Source organism: Colius striatus, chromosome 1 (assembly GCF_028858725.1).
Source record: "Colius striatus isolate bColStr4 chromosome 1, bColStr4.1.hap1, whole genome shotgun sequence".
Taxonomy (NCBI): Eukaryota; Metazoa; Chordata; class Aves; order Coliiformes; family Coliidae; genus Colius; species Colius striatus.
In genome coordinates this window covers 126,243,368-126,266,980 of record NC_084759.1, presented here as the reverse complement: position 1 = coordinate 126,266,980, position 23,613 = coordinate 126,243,368, and the positions used below count along the sequence as shown (strand labels likewise).

The following is a 23,613-nucleotide window of genomic DNA, read 5'->3' as shown; positions in this document are numbered from 1 at the left end:
AGCTAAAACATGACTGAGATTAGTGCAGGTGTTTTCCAGAAGAAAACTGGGGAATAAGAGACTATGGAAATGAAAACTTTTCTAGGTATCATTTAATCATAACTGTGGAAGAGAATGGAGGAAGTGGAGGGAAGCCTATCACTGCTACTGCTGCTGTGGTACAATTTCTCAGGGCCAGGTCACTGGTACTTACTAAGATTGAAAGACCTGCTGGACATTAACGTGAAAAGTGGGAGTCATCCTCAGTTTTGTCCCATGTGATGGTACATTTTTAGCTATATAGTTATGTCTGTATGTAAGTGTATCTATTTTGGTATAACAGTGATATCCTATGTATCTTTTGATTAACTATGAGAATTAGCAGAAGCTCTGTGGCTCTCTGCATTTTTGTAATGCTGTAATTTTATTGACCTTGGAAGAGTTGACAGCTATTGGGGTATTTACTAGGACCTTCTGGGCACTAAGAAAATAGAACCAACTGCAACAGAAACTACTCAAAAGTTGTAGACACAACCTTGCCATAAAGTGTTGAGATAGATGTAAGAGGAGGTATAGGAGGTGTAACAAATATGTGTTTTAAGGAAAGATTGTAAGAAGTGGAAGTTGTTAGCTTAAGAAAAGACTGAGTGAAAATGTGACAACACTTTTTGCATCACTCTTTAGTTAATACATACAAGGTGAGGTGTGACCAATGTATTTGTAGGTAAATCATTCTGCAGCTCCACTGGGGATAGGATGAATTTGAATCAAAGCACAGGATCTGCAAGTTAGACAATGGAAAACCTTTTCAGCCATAAACTTAGAGAAACACTGGAAGGCAATTGCCCAAAAAAACTGGAAAACCTCTCTAGTGGTGGAGATTCTGTGAACTTCTGCTAAGAATTCTTTATATACATTAAGATGTACTTAATGCTGTGATAGAAAGCAGGATTAAATGATTTCGAATCACCTTATTTTCTGTTATTCTATGTCTCTTGCTAGCTCCTTTTGTTCCTTCAAATAACCAAGAAATTCAAAATTTGTAATGTTTTTCAAACACCTTAACTCTTCCAAACAGTTTTCTTTCAAAGTGAGGGGAGAAAAATATTTCTACATAAAAATCTTGCCAAAAGACAATGGTTATTTGTCTTGGCAGCTTTTCTTTCCAATGATCCACTGATGCTCTTCAAGAAAAGACAGTTTGATAAAACTATAAGAATAATCAAAGCAATGTACGTATCAGCCAAGTAAGAGGTAAATTTTATGGCGTGCAAGTAAAAAGTTAAACCTGGTGTAATGCTTTGATATCTGGTTTCAGCAGCTGAAGACCATGGTGAGGAGGGAAGTTAAAGGCAAATATGTTCTGTTTCATAGTGGTGGTAAGACTAGAAATTAAAGTGCAATTGTAGACTCTTTGTCAGCAGAAACAAAAAGCCACTCACCTGCTGTCTCACACTGATGTCTATTCTCCTTGGTCATAACATTACAGCCACTTGTCCTTTAAATAGTGCTCTCTTTGAATCCTTCCTTGTTAGATCTTCTGCAAGGGAAAGCAATATTCCTAACATAATATTATTCTGCAAAAAGATAGCAAAGCACATAAAAAACATAAGAAAGGACCATTTCTTCTATTTCTTCTGTTTCACAGTAGACATGTTGAAGTAGAGAGTGTTAAAAAAAAACTCTCTAAAACTGCAATTCTTCAACCATTTTGTTAGTCTACTTTACGATGTAGCTGCAGAGGTACTTGTGATTGCTACCAGAACGAAGAAGTAGGTGTGACGCTAGGAATCTCAAGGGCTATGGAAAAAAATGAGCATTCTACTTTCCTCCACAGTGACTGCAAATAAGCTTAAAATGGCCTATTAAAAATTAAAACTGGTGCATTAGACCATCCTTCTAATCACTGATTTACAGAACTAGAAAGAAAACCTCTTTGCTTCCAGGCCCTTAAATTTTCTTAAAAAACAAAACAACAAAGGACTATCAACAACAACAAAAAGCTACAATCAAGTTTACCTTCCTTCCTTCAAATGTAATTGTCTGATTTTTCAAGTGCTCTGTCAGTCTTGACTAGTAATAAGCATAAAAAATTAGCCAGCTAGATTACTACTAATTATCATGTTTCTATCATCTGTATTCTGTAGCCTAGCATTAGGAAATACTTTGTATGATCTCTGCAATTTCTTTTAGCATGCCATACATCTTTTCCTGCCCATCTTTTCCACCTGAGTGATCAAGCTCAAATAACTGACACGTCCTTATAATACAGCACTAAATATGACTGCTTTAGTCAGACAATGGCATGTAAAAGAAAAAATCAAGTAGCGAAATGTTACTTGTATCTCTGTCCTAAATATTATCATATTCCATTTAATGAGTGGATTTGATGATCTTAAGAGCCTTTTCCAACTGAAAGAATGCTATGATACTGAAGCGGTCGTCATAAAATTGGAGCATTACCCTATTGCAACAATGTATATTGTATACATCTACACAGATCCTATCACTTTCTGAGCCTTTAATGTGTGTTCTAGTCTCTTAGTATGATCTTCCCAGTTGGCACTTAATCCAGGTTTTGATGCTTGTATTTTATTAAAATGCCAATGTCATTGTTGCCAGTTCTATTCGACATAATGGAATAAATCTTCCCCTTCCTGAAAAGCTTCTAGGTTTCTACATACAGTCCTAATTAAAAAATTGCTAGTAAGACTGAAATGTACTCAATTACTAGGAAGACAGTACTTTTCAAGAAACATATATCTTATTTCCAGTACCAGTTAGTCTTCCATTACTGATAGCTTTTTTTTGTCTTTTATCATTCTTACTGCCTGGTCAAACTGTATGCTAATAAGTGAGATATTTTTAAAAATCTACCATATTATTTCTTGTCTTTACCTTCATCAGTATCAACACTGAAAGAAATAAAATTTGTCTACCATAAGAGTACAGTGATATGCATTCATTCTTTTCTCCCCTTAATTATTTATTAATTCGGTTCAGTATTAACCATTCCATTAAATTTCTCTAGATCCACATCATGCTCCCAAGTTTGTAATTGCCTGGATTATCTCATTTACTTCTAAAAATGTCCTTAGGTTTCTTCAGGTCCTCCAAAAGCTGCCATAATTTCCCATCAAACTGAAAAAAGGATATCTATGTCCCCCAGCCAGCTCTTCTAAAATAACTGGATACAAATTACACGGAATTGCAAATACCAAATTATGAACCTTAGTATCAACTCATTAATGTCATCCTAAATTATTCTTGATATGGAAATATTTAATAGTCTCAGCTAAACCAAACATCTGTCTCTTCCCAGATACACAACAGAAGTGCTTATTGATCTCTTTTTAATTAGCTGTTACTAAAACCACATTTTCCCTCTAGTAATGAGTCACTATCAGAATTCCTGCAGCTTTTACTCGGGTTTACTTGGGAAAAAACTCATATTCTTTTTATTCCTTCAAATATTGGCAATAGCTTGTTCTTCGTATTTGTTTTTCTTGATTAAACTCCTACATTCTTGACCTCTGGCTTCTACTCAGTGGTTTTTATGTAATTATAACTTTGTCTGCTTGTCATTTCAATTAAGATGATATTCCTTCTGAAAAAAGGGTGGTGATATTTTTAAATAGAGTTGATACTTAGAGGAAGAGTCTTAATTAGCAGTCATAGTTTTGAGCAACTTTTTCTTTTCCTCATGGTGTTATGATTTCTAATTGTTTTCCCCTGGAAGAACTGACTTATTTTAAAGCTACAAATATAGTGACTTGGATATTAATCATGCTTGCAGATAACTTTATAAAATATAATGATTTCTTGTACAAAAGTTATACTGAGTTTTGAGTTTGTGATCTGCTGCTTGTCATGTGCTAATATGACTTCTTAGAGAATCTACTTGTGCCAGATGTAGTATTTTTGTTAGATGCAGGTGCAGTTGGTCTTGGGATTTTAATTTGATTCAGCAGATTGTAGTAGATACCTATTAGTAAACTACCTAGTATTTACATATAAATACAGCACTCATTTTGTAAGCATTTACCATCATATTCCTCTTGATCTCTCACAAACAGTGTAATTTTTGACATAAATTACCAATTTCCTTTCTCTTTACCAAGTTGCTCCTTTATAAACACCTTAGAAAATTTTGATTAACAACTCAAGCTAAGCTCACCCCATTAGCTTTCCATAGCTCTATCTAGGCTTCCTGGTTTATAGCCCAAGCTCCTAGTGTTGTAGTTGTAAATGTAAAATTACATTTTAAATATAATTTAAATGTAATTTTTTTTTAAATATTTCCAACCATCTCAACTCACTTTCTGAACGACTGCACCCTCTAATGGGGTAAAACAGATTGACTTTCAAAAGAGACAATTTATTTTCATATTGTTTATATTTTTCTAGTTCTTATAGGCATAATACCACAGTCCATTCTTGTGACAGTAAAACAACCACAGTTTTGCTGAATGTGGATTACAGAGAAGGAGTGAATATCCAAGAAATACTTTGTAGGGTTCATCTCTACTCTGGGTTAATGAAAAGTATGTAAATAGATGTATACATATGTATACAGATATATATAGTCCTGATGAAATGATAAAGGATTTTTAATGAAATCGTAAATAGGAGAATTTATTTCATTTTATTTCTAAGTCCAGAAAAAAGTACTTTTTTTTTTTCTTGTTGTGTGTGGCTTTTACCAAAGCTTTGTGGGGAAATAAAAGATTAACAATGAAAGCGAGATGAAACAGACATTTAACAATGATATTGCATCTTGTCAAACAGGTAATTCTCTAATGGATCAATGAAAGCCAACGATGACAAGTTGTGGTCAACAGTCCTTGAATGTGCTGATGGTTCTGCTTTCATTACTCTTGTCAGCAGGTAACATTTATACTTTTAATTTATATTTCAGTTATGTCTGCCACAGGGAATAATTAGTTGCAATTTAATAGTGAGTTCCTTCAAAACAAACAAGATCAAATGGATTGGGAATTGAGTAATAGATAAAAAGTCTTTGTATTTAAGAATTGGAAGTTGGAATTTGCTGGAAATGCAATTTGAAGTTCAGTTTAAGAAGGAAAAAAGGTGATGGGACACTGACATGATAAAGCAGGCTGAAAGTTTAAAAGAAACAAAGCTACTGTTGCAAAATTCTAGTTTTTTCAACTCATCTAAAAGAAAAAGTGGAAGCTCTACATCAATGCTATCATTTCCAGTTCTGCGTATTGGAAGCAGAGCAAGTCAGGTTCCAGTTGTGTGGTTTTATATGTGCACACAAAGGTATATAAAAGGTATATGAAAGATTGAACTTGGAATTTCAGATAGTCTTGAGATGAATACACAATTGATATAATGTAACTTTTCTGATATATATTTGAAAAAAAAAAAAGCAAAGCATGACAGTATGTTATACAAAATTATGTTATTTTCTTGAATCTAAAGAATTAATTGGACCAGGGAGCAGTTTCAGAGATGTTTCTTCTGATGCTTGGTAGATCTGCCCTAGATTTTTACTACTAGCACACAGAAAGGTTTTGTACAGAAATCTGTCAGTCGGTAGACAGAGAATTAGTTAAATGTTACAATTATTAATTGCATTTGTTCTTCAGGAGTTCCTTTTTTACATTAAGTTTTGCTGTAACTATGCATGAATATTTAAAAAAAAAAAAAAAACAAAAATTGCTCCTAGTCCAAATAGATCTGATCCTACAAGTTTTTAACTCTCAGTACCTCTTTTGTCCTCCATTCTTGAAGCATATTTTAATTCAAAAGACCTTTTTTAACTCATCACTCCTTACTCCCATGTACTACATCACATCCCTAAGCACCATACTTAAAATTTTAACAGTTAGTATATAACTTGACATTTCCTCATGCTCCAATAAGAGTTGTTACTACTGTCTACATAATGCCTATAATATTCAGTGTTAGATTCTCAAGTTCAAGTGTGTATCTTGTTGCCTGTTGTCTCGTTGCTTTTTTGCAGATGTTTAAGTTGGTGCTTTCTAATTAGACTTTATTATTTAGCTATAACCATTGCAATCCTCTTGCTAATAATTTTATAATGTAGTCAACTAGACTACCTTTCTGCCTAAGCTTAAACTACTCTTTTCCTTTAGACTCCTTCCACTGATATCTCTTTATATGGTGCTGCATCCCTAGTTATGCAACTGTCTTCCTCCTATGTACTAAAGTTGGGCACAAGGGTTGTAGCAGCTTCTTTGTTGTTTTCGAGGTTAAAGTAATTTCAGAAAGCTGTTTCCCTGGTGCATGAATGAATTATTCAAGATGACTTCAGTGAATGTATCCTAGCAATCAAAATCACAAAACTTTTCTCTCTGCTCTAGTCTCTTCTGTTGATTTCTGTAAAGTTTTCATACCTTTACCAGCCTTTATAGGGGATTTACTACTAGAGACCTCCTGAGATCTCACTTCTTCAACCATTTTCCTCAAGATATAAATGCCTATGTTCCAGTTCAATGGGACACTGTGATTATACACTGTATGCGAGTAGAAGTAGTCTGCTGCTGAAACATATACAAACTCCTTCAAAGCCAGACATTAGGCCAATGTTCTGATATTTATCTTAGAAGAATTTTTTTTTTTATTCAAAACTAACTACATATTGCTTCTTAGATAATTTATGAACATCACAAACTATTGTCTCAATAAATACGTACCTTATCTTTTTGCTTCTTGGCTACTAGTATTTTTATTATCTGACATCCATTAGTAGAGTACAAGCTGTTTGAAACCATCACTAGCTTTTCATGCTAGCTTAACTGTACTTCTTGGAAAATTTTACTAATACCATCTATAGGAGTGGGTTTAAGTGATTTCTAACTTGCATGCATTTTAAAGGATGAAACTTGTTTTTCAGGCGGTATAAATGTAAATTCTTTTGTCCAAGATAGATCAGCTTCCATAAAGGAATTTTGGCTTTATGCAGTGAGAATGACAGGTGAAAAAAAAGATGCTACTCTCACCGGAATGATACTACTATCATTCTTAAATCCAGCCAAAATGAAAATCTAATGGCTTCTTTGAGATTTCCACAGATGACTCCTTTTAAGCTCCATAGATTTACTTTTGTCTGAAAGGTCAGGCTTTACTTCCAAGTCTTTGATATAAGGTTCACAATCTTAGTATTAAATTTCTGAAACCTGTGTACATGCTAGAAAACTTCACTTAATAATCAGAGGCATGACTTTCACTGGCTTTACAGGTGTAATGAAAGTAAGGATGTGAGAAAAGTTCCCAGAGCAGCTCTTATCAGAGCCCAGTCTTCCTTGCATCAGAAAACGAGAAAAGCAGGAACAGTGATAGTGGAGCAGAGCTGTGGTCAGATACCAAGGCCTGTGGCTTAGAATGAGTATGAAGTCTGACAGTTTTAGCTGTGTGGTTAGGAAGTAGATGCAGTTGGTCAACATAGACAAAATGCTCTCAGGGCTGGAAAAACTAGTGCTGAAAGGAAAGGCTTCAGTTAAGATGAAGTAGGCTGTGGCTCCCTTTTCAAAAAGGATGAAATTGGATTAAGAATACTGAAACTTCGGACTGATTTTATTTCAGTGCTGTCAAGATAACGGTGACATGCAATTTTAGAATTTACGGACACTTATTAGTAGAACTAGATCCACAAAGCATAAGTAATAAAGGAAGGAGCAGAATGCAGTCATAGCAGATGAATGCCCTTTCTGACCACTGACTCTTAGATTTGCTTTGCAGCAATGTTGATACCTATTTAATGGATTGAAATATTTATAAAACCAGAGATGGCAGGAAGACTTATGTTAACAAGCTAAAATTGACCAATAATTTGCACAATACTGTAGTTTTTTCTTTGAAATAGTAGAGGAGTGTCCATATAGCAAAATTATCAAAGTAAAATACGTACTTGTGAGTATTTATGTGGATCCATATTGAAAGCTTATAAAGACTATCCATTCTGAAAGTCTTGGGCTTTAAATATTTAGTAGCTAAATTAAAAATTTAATCAGCACTACACAGATCTCTAACTGTGTACAGACAGGGGACTAACAGTTTGATATAAACTGTCTGTTTACTTTCTAAGGTGGAGTAGAAAAATCTTAAGATGAGCTTAAATCAGTCATTTCAAGCATGATAGACTGTTCTCTTGAAATTAGTAGGAACAGAAATAGGAGCATCTATATCACTTACATGTAAAATAATGCTTTTCACATGCAGCTTCTCTTCAGGAACAGCTGCCATCTTTGCAAAAGACAAGAGCCTTTCAGGTACAATACTTTTCATAGAATCATAAAATCATAGAATGGTAAGGGTTGGAAGGGGCCTTTAGAGATCATCTAGTCCAAACCCCCTGCCATCTGAAGTATTTCTATAGAAGTAAGGCTCTTTAATCCTCAGGATTTAAGCAAAGTTATTTTCAGGAAAAGGAAACTTTTTTTAAGAAAATTACACTTGATTTATTGGATCTGATTTTCAGAGAAGCAAAGATAGCAAGTAAAATTACACAGACTACAATAAATTGATATTTTTTTCACAGTGTACTGGGTCTGTCTGAGATGGAGATTACTTTCTTCACAGCAGTCTATATGGTGCTGTCTTTTAGAATGGTGACCAAAATAGTGTTGGTAACAACTCAATATTTTAGCTGTTGCTGAACAGCCCTTACACAGGAGCATCAAGGCTGTTTCTTTTTCTTATTTTGCACTCCAGAGAGGAGGCCAGGATGGGCAAGAGCCTGACAGGGGACACAGCTGACCTGAACTGGCCAAAATGATATTCCATACTGTATAACAGCAGACTCAGCAATAGAATAGGTGGGAGTTTATCCAAAAATTCCTCAGCAACTGGCCTGGCATCAGTCTGGTGGTAGCAAGTACTTGCTTTAGCATCGCTTGTGCACTTTTTGTCGTTGCTGGGGAGGGGTTTTTTAATTATTTTATTGAACATTCTTTATCTAAACCCATGAATTTTCTCCCTTTGCCCTTCTGGTTCTCTCACCCATTCCACTGGGAGGGGGAGTGAACAAGCAGCTGTGGGGTGCTTAGCTGCATAACAGGGTTAACACACCACACACTGACTATCAAATTCAGACTGTAATTCAGTCATCATGTTGTCATCTTATTTGTAATTTTATTTTAATCATTGACATGCATTTTACTATTTAAGGATTTGCTCAGGACTGTATCTTATTACAAACGTTGCTTTTCTGACCTGATGATGTCTTCATTCTCCCTTCATTTTGTGGTCATCTTTTCTCCAGTTTTCATTCCCAAAGAAGTAAGGGGTTTATGAAAACAAACCTTTTAAAAAAATGTTTTTTAAGAAAAAAAAACCACAAACACACAACTTTAAAAAAAAAAAAAACAACAAAGTTTGCACTGAAAAGCAAGTTAATGTTCTTAGGGTCCCCTATATCCCTCCATAATGCAGCATCTCTCTCACAGTACTGAATAATAACCATGGAAGTATTTGATTCTTTATGAAACATAAAGAACTAAATTTAATTTTTATAACATGTAATAGATGTATATATAAGTAAGGTACAACCTTGCAGAGCTACTATTCACTTGTGGTAGCTTAATATGGGTGTAATTCACCTAAGCTACGTTATAGTAATAAACTATGAGAAATTACTTTGTTGCTATCCTGTTATTTGCAAAGCTAGTTCTAGCAACAAATATCTTCCATTAGAATGTCCTAAACTTGAAACTATCATCTATACTGGAGGCTTTAAAAATTACTAACTTGTAAGTAGTTGTATTAATGTAACTTTTAAAAGGAAAAATGAGTTAATATATCTTTAGCCACAAAAGATATTATTCCTGCATTTTGAAAAAAAAAATCTATTGATAATGCATGATAAAATGTGTTGCATGCCAAGATTTTGCAGGTATCTAAGAAGAAAATTTTGTCTCCTAGCTGATATAATAATAACATATTATTGTATCATTATATAGTCTATATATTTAATGTATATGTTATATAGTATCATATAATAATAAAAGTGTAGATAGTCCAACTAAGAATGTATACATCAAGATGGCGATAAAAGTGAGAACAGTCAAACTGATCAGTTCAGATCAAGTTATATTTCCTTTATGACTGCAACAGAAGTAGTACATACATTAAGCCATCTAATTCTAATAAGAAATCTGTAGGTTCAGTGGAAGTTACCCCTTCAGCTGAGTAGAGGGAACACTGAACAAGGTATAGGGAGAAAAAACCTAAACACAAAAATGTTCAGGACATAAGCAGCCCCTAGAGGAAGAATGAAAAGACATTTTTCTTGCTAGAGAGTTTATTGCACAGCTTTTTCAATATAGCACATATGTATCTTCCTTTGAGGCATCTGAAGTTAGCCATTTATCAGAGAGGATTAAATGAGTGCTCTGCTGTTGGGTACAGTAAATAAAAATATTGTGGATAAGTGTCACTATTGGAAGTGCAGTGCTACACTATGAAGGCTACCCCTTCACTTGCATTTATTAGGTCAAATAATCAGACTTATTGTTTGTTGACATCAGCAGCAGCCTTACCTTTTTTCCTAGTCATGGTGACTCGTGGAACTACATGCATTGTAATGCACATAATACACCCTTGCAAGTTGATACCAAACCTTTACAAAACACTTAAAAATCTTTATAGATGCATAACCATGAGCACCTAATACCACTTGACTTGCCCCAGACCATCTGTGTCTACACCAGACCTGCAAGAGATCTGCATCTCCTCCACTGAAAGCTGGAGACCAGACAAAACAGTCTAAGAAAATCTCAGCTGGCACTAAAGACCTACATTTAAGTAACTGAATTGAATCCTTTTCTTATTAGACATCAAATACTTAGTTAAAAGATCTGTTTAGTTTGTGAATTTCTCTAATGCCTCATGTCTCTTCCATTATTTTCTAGATTTAACTGTTCCAAAACCAAATGTTATGTAGTTAAAACTAACATGATGATGAGACAGAGTGCCTATCTCAGGAAGCTTACTTCTGCCACAGAAGTGAGAGGAGTGACTAGTACACCATAGGGTTGTGCTGCTATCCAGAGGGATTTGAACAGACTGGAGAAATGCCGTGACATAAACATCGTGAAGTTCAACAAAGGGAAGTGTTAAGTCCTGCACCTTCCTGGGGAGGAACAACCTCAGACACCAGTATGTGCTAGGGACCAGCTAGCTGGAAAGCTCTTTGTATTTGTAGCATCATTAGTAGAAGTGCTGCAAGGAGGTTGAGGGAGGTGAGCCTTCCCCTCAGCACTGGTGAGGCCGCATCTGGATCTATGTGTCAAGTGTAGGACTTCATAGTATGAGACAGACCTACTAAAGAGAGTTCAGCAGAGTGCCACTGAATGGTGAATGTGACTGGAGCATCTCTCATTTGAAGAAAGGCTGGGAGAGCTGGGACTGTTAAGTCTAAGGAAGAGAAGTCTCCAGGGGATCTTACCAAAGTATATGAATACCTGAAGGAGGAATGTAAAGAAGACTGAGACAGGCTCTTCTGTGTGGTACCTGATGACAGGACCAGCAGTCATAGGCACAAACAGAAAGAGAAGATTCCCTCTGAATGTCAGGAAAGACTTTTTCATTATGAGGGTGACTGAGCACTGACAGAAGTTGTCTAGGGAGGTTTTAGAGTCTCTCTTCTTGGAGATACTTAGAAGACATCTGAACATGGTTCTGGACAACAGGTTTTTGGTGGCTCTGCTTGTAAAACTCCAGGGGTTCCTCCTAACTGCAACCATTGAGTTTTTCCAAAATTTAATAAATCCTGGAACACTTTCATTACTGCTGTGTTAGTTAAGGGAAGGTTGAGGGAAATAAGTACTTGTTCAAACAAATCTATATTCAGGCAATTATACGCTTTGTGGATTTTGTGACATAATTGGAACATGCAGATTTGTTGCAAGAGTTACAGTGTGTTTTGAAAGCCTAAGTCTAAAGACAATTTCTTTACTGACTAGAGCATCCTCAGATTTGGAACACAGACTTTTCCCAAGCAAGACAAAGACAGATATGTAATTAGTTTTCTCAATATCTACGTTCATTTAGAAATATTCTCCTAGCACTTTCAATTCCTGACAATTAATCTACAAAAGGGTTTTCTGTTTTCTTAAAGTAACGATGGCAGGGATGTGTGCACGTCTACCAGCATGTGTGTATATGTGTAGACATACAAGTTGAAAGTGTTTAGGGTGGTTTTCCTTCACTCAGAGGGCAGTACAAGTTACCTTATTTCCAGTTTAGTACTCTGTGCTTTAGACTCCCACTGTAGGCACAAATAAAGAAGTTGTCTCCACTGTCACAAGCCTTAAAATGGGACTAGAGCTACAGAAAGAGGGCGAGAGATTTTTGAAATGAATATATATTTTTTTATATAAAATTAAGAAACAGAAATGTTAGGAGAAGGCTTAGAAAGCAATAAGCTTAGAAAGAAATAAGGGTTAGATGCACAAGATGCGTAGATACAATTACGGATCAACAGAGACTATGTGCAGAGAGATACAACACAGTTAAGCTTAATTCATGCAAGTCATTACCTGTAATATCTTGTACTGGTAAAGCAATATAGAAATCATGCACCATAAACAGAGATGGCTTAAAAGTGAGAACTGTCAAACTGATCAGTTCAGATCAGTTCAGATCTCTATGGCTGAAATAGTAGTAGTACATACATTAAGCCAAGTACATACATTGACACTATGTTGCACGGTTTAATTCTATCAGTCTGAAGTGAATATCCTTTATTAGTTGTAACCTTAAGAAGTGCACCTACCCAGAGCATCACTGTGCCTCTGCTCTCTGATCAGAGAAAAATGTTTCACTGATAAAAAGAGTATACAGACTCTTCACTTCTATGTTTCGCTTTCCTTAAAATGTAAGGCTTTTTGGGGAGTCTGTACAGTCCATGCATGCCACAATGATGTCACAAGGCATACCACAACAAAACCTATAAATCAGTTAAACTGTTGTCAGTATTTGAAAATAAATATTGTCTCTTTCAAGACTTTTCAGATCAACAAGGATATCATACGTGATTGCTTATGTATGTCCTGGGAAGGGTCTATATCCCTGTCCCTCTGCATGGCTGATTAGCCCAGGGAAGCTAAGATGATTGCACAGCTTCCAGATCACAGCTGTTTGCAAACAGTAGGCTTAGAGCGTGGTCAGAAAGCTTGCATCTGCACACAGTCTTGCTATGGAGATGTAACCACAGTATGCCTGTTGCCACACAGCAATCAGCCTCAAACATGTATTCAAAGGATATATATGGAGAGCATTTGTTTTTCTTTTTTTTTCCAGGAAAAGTGATGGTGAAATCAACGTGATATATTCCTGCAAAAAATGTTCTCAGACATGTAATAAACACTTTACCTGAGAATTTAATACAGGAGAAGTCTTAAGAACCTCCCAGGAATAGCTTTATTTCCATTAGTTCCATCTATTTGCAAGTTCAGAGTTGTTCAGATCTGTTATACTGTTCTGTAATTACTATTTCTGGCAGAATAATACTTACCAAAGAATGACCTTTACAGTAGGGAAGATATTTTCTGTCAAGAACAATGACTGAAAATCAAACTTTCATTGCAGTTTTTACATAGACATTTTGTTTTTGTGAAGTCATCCCAGGAGAATCAAACATGAAGATTGGTGGGTGATTATGGGTATCCATGTATTTAGAGCAGCAGTATAAAAACATTTCTCTAAATATTTTTGTACTTGGCATGGGGTGCATCTCTTCTCTTACAAGAAATAGTAGTAATCAGAAAGACTGTAGCAATAAAAGACAAAATACAGGAGGGTAAGTGTTGTAATATTTTATTACTGAATGTTATGCTCTTGAAAGTTTTTTTCCAGAAATCAAACAACAATTGTTTAAGCTTAACCAATGAAAAAATCATGATTCATAACATACAGGTAATATCAGTGACTCTCAAAGCCAATATTGTTCTTTGTTTTACAGTGTTGTCTGCACATTTTCGGGTCTGCGAGCCATATACGGACTACAAAGGTCGCTACCACTTTGGTTTTCACTGCCCCCGTCTTTCTGACAATAAATCTTACATCTTTTGCTGTCACCATAACAACACAGTATTTAAATACTGCTGCAATGAGACAGAATTTCAGACTGTTATGCAGATGAACTTAACAGGGAGCGCAGATGGATATATGCATAAGTAAGTAAATGAGTTTTAAAGTACTCTTCACCAAACTGTTCCTGGTCTAATAACGTAGTCTGAGGTGTACTTAATGATGGAAGCATTTAGCATAATTGCGCACATACACACAAAAAAACACTAAAAGGTTTTTGCTGTTACGAAACTCCTAAAAGAAAGGATGCTTTGCTTTGTTTTGACACGGGCTATAAACATTGTTAGGAGAGGCACATATGTAAAAGTTGCGTATAAATGTAACAAATATAAAGTTACATATAAAAGTTAGGAGAGTCTCTTCCCCAACTCCAGTCTGATCCAAACTATGTTTAAATTTACATCAGTAAAAATAAACCCCAAAGCTGTCTGAAGGGGAGAGAGCGAGTGAGTTGACATTTTCCATATCAACCCAAATACACTATTTTGAATCTCTGAGGTTTTGAATATAAATCTTGTGTAATCACTGACCTTGGGGAACAGAAGATACTTGCTTATACACCAACATTGTGTGGTCTCCTTGCCTGTTGCCTGGGATACTTCCATGTACTGCTGGAGCCTCTCCTCTGAGATAAACGTCAGAAACTTTTTTTTCTAAAGAACCCATAACTAACAAGTAGATCTTTCTTACTGATTACCTATTTACAGTGACAAAATCTTCACTTGTGGTCTGTCTCCTATTTAGTATTTGACATTTTGGGCACACTAATCTACTGCAATTTCTCTTGATGCAGAGGGGAACTTTCAGTAGATGTGGTGCCCCCAAGGTTGAATTCTGATCTACCTGCTTTCCTCTGCCATTTTAGTCTGGTATCCAGCCTCTCCAGGGCAAGGAAGGGACAGATTAAAGACAATTGGAATTTCAGTCTATTGATTTTTGTTTTCTTATGTGGTGTGACAATCAGTCAATGTGTTGTCATTCATTCCCATGGAAGCAGGTGAAAAGCTGGTAGGAGGCTGTGGTGCTTGAATACTGATGTCAGCTCTTCTATCTCACTGTATGCAGCTGCCTCCAGCAGTAGCCAGCCCATGGAGTCAGCAGACTGTTGTCTTTGTTAGCAACCACTCCTCATACAGCTCTGCCTAGGGAAGTTTGAATCTTGCATAGACATAGAAGTTGCACACTCGATAGGTGTCTGAGAACTTCATGAGAACTTACTGTACAGAATGTTGGGGAGATACTTCAAGTCTAACAGGCCTGTTAAAGACTATCTATTTTTCTCCATCCTTTGAGCAGTCTGGACAATCTAGACACTGGTACACCCTCACGTTGGGCTACCTAACTCTGAAAACACATGTATCCTCAGGCAACCTACTGTTTATACCACAGTATGCTCAAGTGCCCTCATGCAATGCATACCCTGTGTAAGCTCCCTGGTAAAAGTAGGGTGTACTCCCTCTTTGTTTGCTTGGCAGGACTGTGCTTCCACAGTAGTAATTGGATGCCAGCCTGAAGAGAGGTCCTCACAGGACTCTCAGTGCGGTAGTTCTGTGTGCATGGTCACAGACAGAGACAGAAACTGTTTCACACTCAGAGGGATATAAAAAGAGATGGACTAGTGTGGATATTGCCCCACACTTTTCCAGTTCTTTGTGCTGCACACAGCAAATTTGCTTTATTTCTTCCCTTACTGCTCAATATCCAGCACTAGCACTGCTGAGCAACCAAGTCTGCCTAACAGGCAGCTTCATTACAGATTTTGGGATGTTACTGCAGAGTTGTAGTTCAGCCAAGTAGAAAGCCAATGCTTTGGGTTTTTTCAATATCTCAGCAACTACTTTGTGTAGTAATGACTAGAGCTTACTAAGGTAAGGCCTTTCTGTTCTTCCTTTCACCACCAACCAAAAATGGACAGGGCGGTCAGCCACTTTCCAAAGCAGACAAGTACAGAGGAACAGTTCTGATTGCAAAATATACCCTGGGATGTAGAACATTTCTTTGCCTCTTGTGTTCTTTGTTTGAGTGCCCACTCGTATCTATACTTGTACAGATGAATGCACACCCACCCACAGAAAGAAATACAGGGAGATTCATATTATAGGGCAGTCGTGTGTGTGCGGTTCCTAAATGGGAAAAAGTTAATTTGGTATTTTATGAACTACAGTGTTTATTTAATGAATTATTTAGAACATAGTGTATTATAGTAGTTTTCACTTAGCTTTTTTTTTTAAGCCACTTCATTCAATTGCAATGGAGAAAGAGCTGCCTCTGTATTCTTTGGTGGTAAGACTCATGATTGAGTCTTACCACTTGCAGACTATATATCGTATATGTCTTCAGTTCAGATCTTTGGCAAAGATATGTGAAATCATGCTAAATACAAGGGAAAGCTTCTGGAGATGTAGCTTAGAGCAGTGCAAGAGTGGGACTGGCTTTGCCTTACTGTAACTTCCTGATACATCACTTTTGATAAACTACTTAAAGCCAGGAAAATGGAGAGAAATAGAATTTCTGTGTAAAACTTCACCAATCTAGTGAGAGAGAGGGAGAGCAATCTCACACTGAGCTCACTGAGATTAATAGAAAACATATTGATAATTTTAGTATATGGTGGAGGGGCAAAAAGAAGTGAAGCCTAGATGCTTACATTAAAAGCATTGTAAAAAGCATCTTACTTAATTCATTCTAACTTTATTTAATGTATACAATAACTTAACTTTATTTGGAATCTAATACATCCAGGGTTCACTTTACAGGAACAAAGTCAGCTCTTCATTTAGAACTAATTTCACACACCACTGAAAAAAAAATGACATGAAACCTATTGTACTGTGACTGGGGAGAGTGGTTTAGGATATGGGAATAGCAATGAACTGAAAAAAAGGATTATGGTTTTCAGGGAAGAGTGAATCAATATTATTATTTGGTTCATTTTTCCCCTTAGCCATTCTCATGATAATAAAAACAAATTTCTTGTTTTATAATACAGTTGAGGGGAAAAAAATAATTAAATGACTTGTAACTTCATTGTCATGGCATATCTGAAAAAACACATTCATCTTTTACAGTCACACACTATAATGTAGACAGGTTTATATACTTTTTTTTCCCCATTACCATAACAAAAGATCTCTATGTTTTCATATGTGCAGAATACTGGCGTATTATTGTCTTTGTGATCATACAGATTAATCAGTCTATAATATTTTTACATGTGAACAATTTGTTTAGTGTTAAATATAGAAATGCCAGTGATGTCTAAAAGACAAGAAAAGCTTTGCCCTCCAAAGAATTTTTCCATAAAACTTTGTCTAATAGCTTGTTTAGCTGTTCTTAAAAATAACATTCACTTGAATCTAGTATTTTAGACTCTCTCAGATTTTCTGTTATGCATGTTTCAATGGATTATCAGCACTACAACTATGACAGAATTCCCTGATCTGACACTGGAACAGTGTTATGGCAGTCTGTAATGCATCCATGTTTTTCTTTACCTCTTTTTCCAGTTTTTCAGGGTTGAATGGCTTTTGCAAACCACAGTACAATATTGCATCAAAAGTAAGGTTAGGATTAAATAGCACTATCTTTCTCCATGTACAGTATGTCCCCTGCAGAGCTGACATTGGCTTAAATATCTCCCAGAAAATCAACTTTAAGAAAAAGAAAGAAAAAAAAAAAATTAAAAATGCACTACCAGCTTTCAAAAAAGACGTAATTCAGCTGGGAAGATCTCTTGGGTACTGCAATAACAGGTTCTGTAGGAAAACACAAGATTAGGCAAAGGTCTTGATAGAATAGTAAAACCAAAATAGGAGGCAAAAAAAAAAAGAACCATTTAAAGCATACATGCAAAAACTACACAGATTTCCTCAGTGTTAGAAGTACCCAAGGCATTTGCTAGGATGTAAGCTTGCACTTCCTTGGGGCAACACTTAAAATGTGTTACTACTGAAAATAACAGCCCCTTTTAAGGAGAATAAGGAAAGAAACAGTTTCCATGGCCATCTGCCCACATTCAAACTCTGCAGTTGTAGAATTATGCTCACAATTGTTTTGATTTGTTGGGGTTTTTGAAGCCTGAATTACCAAATGAATTATTTTCTGTTCACGTCCTGCACACAAAACCCAACAAACTCTTCCAAAAAAACTACTGCCCGGTCCTAACCTGCTTATCATCTGTCTCAAAAAGTTAATGACTTGAATGGAAGGAATCACATGAGTGAGAATAATAATAAAAACACCTGGCTTTTTATTTGTGTGTAGGGAAGTTGGAGAAATCTAAGCAAAATTACGTAGATGAAATAGGAGGAGATGGATGGTAAAAGTATTTATTGTTCTCTGACTCCTTGACATCAGAGTAAATCTTCCCATTTACTCAAGCAGGCTCTATATCATGGTGATACGATATATATTCATTATATTTCTATGAAAAATGAAGTATCTTAAAATAATAAGCTACTAAACTTTTCTGATAGGTTCAGGAATTACTCTGTTTTCACAGAGAAGCTAAAAGGAAATTGTTGTGTAACTTTAACTCCAGATTCACTTTTTGTGTTCGTGTGCCAGCAGCAGCAGAGGACTGGGCAACATAGCTTTAGAAATTGTTTTCGGTGTTAACATTGCTAAACCTTCTGTTGAACCTAAACAGAAACCTCCAAAATGATTGACTGGGAGAGGCAAGAGCACTTTGCAGGACAGTGCAAGTTTTCCAGATAGAGAAGCAGAGAGGAGATACAAACACACCAAAACAACTTCATATACTTCACTGTCCCTGTAAAGGAACAAACATTTATAGTTTGAATCTCTGTAAATCTGGAATCTGTTCACACTTGAATTTAAATTAAACTTATGCACAAAAATTACAGGAAAATCAGATTACAAGATGGAACTTTTACAATTAAATCATTTAGTTCAATGAAATGAGAGAAAGCCTTAAGAGGTTTTTTTTTATTCCTAGTTCTTTTCTGTATATCTGACCTATCTGGTATTCAGTGTAAATAGGGCTGCTTATTTACTAATTAAGACATTTCTTAATTTGTTTGAAAGTTTTAATTTTTACTATAATTTGTATCCATCAGCAAAATTAACATTTTCTACCATCTTAATAGACTGAGAAACAGAAAACATCAAAGTACAGAATTTCCCATACAAACTATACTTCTTGGTAAAATTGCTTGTGATTTTTCACAAGGCCTATCTTATACTGCTATTGTCCCACTGTCTGTTAATTAAAATAAAGCAGCCTTTTGTTTTTATGTTTAGAGGGAGCAGATGGATAACTGACACTCAATATGATTACTAAAGTGTTGCTTTAAATTGGAACACTCAAAATAACTAATTTTCATAAACCAAAATTTTAACAAGTGAAACTAAATACCAAAAATATAAACAGATTAATTTGAGGTAATGATAAGAAATGTTCCTGCCTCTCACGTTGCCAAAATGAAAATAAATTACGTGTTTTATAATATTTCCATTCTCACAAGTCCCCTGAAAGTCAAGAGTAGTGTTTCTGAGAAGCTGGGACTAACAAGATCCCATTACACTTTGAAGTCCCTAAACTCCAAAGATTTTAATGCATTACATAGGTCTACCCACTGTTGTGTGAAGTTAGTCATGCATGTGTAAGTTCAGAAGAACTATATTCTGACTGCTTCCAATCCTCCTGGAAATGTACTATTACTTATTTTTTAAAACCTAGGCTTGCATAATCCTAAAGTTACACAGGAAGGGACCTAATAACAGCCCTGACCTTCCTTGTTACTTAGAGTTGTTTGCTATGGAATCTCATGTAACTTAAACACATTATATGTGTGTAGTGGAAAAATCATTCCCTTGGAAAGAGAATCAGTTTCCTGAACTGCTGACAGGCAGCAATACAGAAATGAAAACCGTGATCTTTAAATTTCTCGTTTTAAATCCTGAGTTTCTCAAAAATGCAAAATGAAGGACTCATGCAAAAGTTTAAATGAAAGTGAAAGTTCAAAGCCAGAGACTTGATATGTTTTAAATCCAAAAAGACTTGAAACACGTATTTAAAATATTGAAATATTTTTCTGGCTTTCACCTATAATAGGTCTTCTCAGACTTTTGTCTTCTCATAGCACTTCCATTTTGATCCTTCAGAGTTTCTCCAGATGTGTGTTTTAAGAGTGCATGATTGTGTTCAGTTTTATCCATGTAAGTTCAAGTACACATAGATGTGGGTTGCCCACCTATTTCTTCAATATAATGTTTCTCCAAGACCATCTTCCTAATGACATTTTGTACTACTATGCCTTCTACATACTCCTGTTTTCAGAGTCTGGTACACATACTTCCACATAGCTCGTAGGTCTAGATTAGCCTTCTTTGATGTATACATAACAATCTCATTCTTACCCATTTTTTTTCCTTCTCTGTTCTGACCTCATCCTCCATACTCACAGTTTCCAGTCCAAGCTGTATTTACACCTGACAGTGATTTTTATTTTAATAATATCACCTCTTCAGCAGTAGTTTTAGCACTGCTTCCCCTTTTTGGTCTCTAAATTCTTGATCTCTTATACCTTTTCCTGCTTTTTTCTTCTCCTTCTTCCTTTTAATGTCTTTAGACACCTGTCATAGCTATGTAAGCAGCTGTTAATTTTCATGGCCTTTACCTATAGAGATATATATAATCTATATATACACACATAATAACTTCACGAACATATACATATAAATGTAGTACATATTTTCCTTTCTGTGGAATGCATTGTATAACATGATCTTGTCAATCTTCTTCCCTCCTAAATTTATTGCCAGCAGACTTTAGCAGTTGCTCTTGAAAGCCTATACCTCCTCTGATATCTTCTGTATCCAGCAATCTTAATTATGAAATTAAGAGCAAATCCAAGAACAATAAGCACCTTTTAAGATGTATTCTTAAAGCAGTGAATGTTTTTAGTAGTAAAGACACTTCTTGATCTCAACTATTGCAGCAAATTTTCATATGGTTAATTCTCACTCTTATAAATGCCCTGTCACTTTAAGTAGGATGACTTTCCTGGAGTGAGAATTTGCAGAATAAGATGTATGACCCATCAACCATGTACTTTTCAGCGATCTCACTTAAGGCATTGAAGCTAATTGTATGTCAAATGTATGTGCTGGTATAAAGACAAAGGTGGGAAGGAGAAATAAAAGTGTTTGTAAGACAAGGGTCCTCAGTATTTAAAAACCTCCCATGTCATGCATATACCAGTATTTAGATTGAAATAATAAACATATTTTAAGGACATATGCATTAGAACAACATTTTTGTCTCTTTTGTCTGGATAAATGAACACAATGACCATTACTGATAGATGACATAAATGTTTTCTTTTTCTTTTTTTCCCCCTTTCATAGCAACTACAGTGCACTGTTAGGAGTGTGGATCTATGGCTTTTTTGTGGTGATCTTGCTGGTATTGGACCTTTTATATTACTCTTCAATGAACTATGATATTTGCAAATTTTACCTGGCACGGTGGGGAATCCAGGGAAAGTGGATGACACAGGGACAGAGCCGGTGGATTAACCCTGTTCAGGATCCAAACCAGGTACAGACGCAGCCTCAACCAGAGACACAGCCTCAAACTCGGCCACAGCCTCAAACATCACAGACAGTACATACTTTAAAAGGAGATGCTTTAAGCCCACCCCTGATGTCTTTTCAGAGTACATCTGCCTGGTAAGTAAGCTAAGCCATATTGTGCTACATTTTTTGACTCTGTCATTTTGTAGTGTGAACAGTCACCTGTATTTGGAAGTGCCTGCAAATTCAGGTTGGGTGGCACCATTCTAGCACATAATTCTTTCTGTCTTGAACTGTTTTAAAGAATTACTGCTTTTAGGAGTGGTTTATTACTCTGGAACATATTACGTCATCTTTTAATATTGTTCCCAGAGAAACAGATGCTTCAGTTTCTCAGTGCTAAATAATTGTACTAGTCTGTGGTACAAATAAACTACAAATCTTTGTTCGACATCGACCATTATAAAATGAATTCTGTACTGACGTCAAAGACTAATTTCTATGTCTATCTATATATCTGTTAGTCTGGTTTTAAAAGATTGTATAATAGCTTCAATGTGAGATGTCACAAATCCACACTATTTGTGGCATGAGGCACAGAAACGAAATAAAAACCAGGTTAGGTTTTTTTATGTGCATAGCCAAAAAAGAATGGCTTGATCTCATTTGGCACAAGTAGGCTACTGTAAAGTTAAATGCTACAAAAACAAAAAAGCAAAACACAAAATATTGTTTTTTAAAAACCAGACCAAGTGGGAGACATATTTCAGAAGCAGGCAGAACATGCAATATAAATTAAATTTAATTTAATTAAATTAAATAAATACTGGTAGCCATGTGACAAAATTACATTGAATAATTTTGGATTATTCTTACAAAAAAAAATAAAACACCAAAAAACAGAAAACCAGAAGCAAAGGAAGAGTACCGAATAAAACTCTGTATATGGTGTCAAGAAAGTCAGAGACTTTTTCCTTTGCGAGAGATCTTGAAGATTTGAAAGAGGACAAAGAGGGTACAAAGTCAACAGTGAATTTCAGAAGTGTTCTAGAAGGCTGAGTGCTGGCTTTTAGCAAAATAAAGTGATCTATGATTGAGCAGAGTGAAAAAAGATTACAGCAGTTCCTAAACCACAGCTTTGATCTTGGTCTGAAATCTTTGGATAGCATTGTATTGCAAATGGAAAAATGATAACAATAGTCCTTTTATTTCAAAATTTACTCTTCAATTGTAAAGGTGAATCTAGAAAAAATAGGGTTGAAATTTTTTTCGTGTTAGAAGAGATATTGACAGTTTGATTCAGGGAGATGAGTTAGTGGAAGAGTAGGTTGTTAGGCATAGCAGTCAGTACTGGATCTATCCAGTGCAGATCGTTTTAGCAGGCCGTGTCCAAGCAGAGGAGTTTGAAAGTGTACATAGGAAAGAGATTTGCTTGTGTTTAGTTGTAAGCACTCTTCTTTTCACTTCTTCCTCTTTTCTCCTTTTTTTTCAATTCCTTCAGCTTTTTTGTACATTGATTTCCCAGTCTTCAGGCAGAATGGCCAGGATTAACATTTGAAGTACATTAATTGTATTCTAACTTAATATATGTGTGTGTGTGTGTGTGTGTGTGTGTGTATGTAAAAATATAGTGACTGCATAAATTTATATAATATTAGCCTGATTATATCATTTGGTAATTTCACCATACCATTGTAAATTAAAAGAAACTAGTCAATAATTCCTGAAGGATTTTTGATCATTTTCTATTACTGACTTCTTGTGATTTTTTTGCTTTTTTTGAAGTGTTAAGCGGAAAATGTATGTTAGGATCAGGTGAGCATGTCCCATATGCTCATTTTCCTGTGTGTGCAGGAGATGAGCATTGATAAGTGACTCCAGTAACCCTCACCCCTTCCCCAGTGAACTGTCTGTCTGCCCTCAGTTCCCATGAAATTGTTTCCTTTTCCCCAAATCCTTTAATTTTTCAATGCCAGAAAGAAGTAGGTGTTTCCTCAGCAAAACCATATTTAC

The 23,613-nt window shown here is 35.6% G+C and overlaps 1 protein-coding gene across 1 annotated transcript; it reads left to right on the top strand.

Moving 5' to 3' along the window:
- Nucleotides 1-4,799: 4,799 nt before the first annotated feature.
- SHISAL1 (shisa like 1) lies at nt 4,800-23,419 on the top strand. Its single transcript, XM_010197625.2, has 4 exons — nt 4,800-4,866; nt 13,934-14,147; nt 21,433-21,756; nt 23,386-23,419. Exons 1-4 carry the CDS (start codon nt 4,800-4,802, stop codon nt 23,417-23,419), a joined length of 639 nt encoding a protein of 212 aa, XP_010195927.2.
- The last annotated feature ends 194 nt before the right edge of the window (nt 23,420-23,613 follow it).

Excerpts from the sequence above, each read along its gene's own strand:
- SHISAL1 (XM_010197625.2), top strand. The coding sequence starts at position 4,800 with ATGACAAGTTGTGGTCAACAGTCCTTGAATGTGCTGATGGTTCTGCTT. Across the intron at positions 4,867-13,933 it reads TTCATTACTCTTGTCAGCAG|TGTTGTCTGCACATTTTCGG; the intron begins GTAACATTTATA and ends TTTGTTTTACAG. Across the intron at positions 21,757-23,385 it reads TTTCAGAGTACATCTGCCTG|TGTTAAGCGGAAAATGTATG; the intron begins GTAAGTAAGCTA and ends CTTTTTTTGAAG.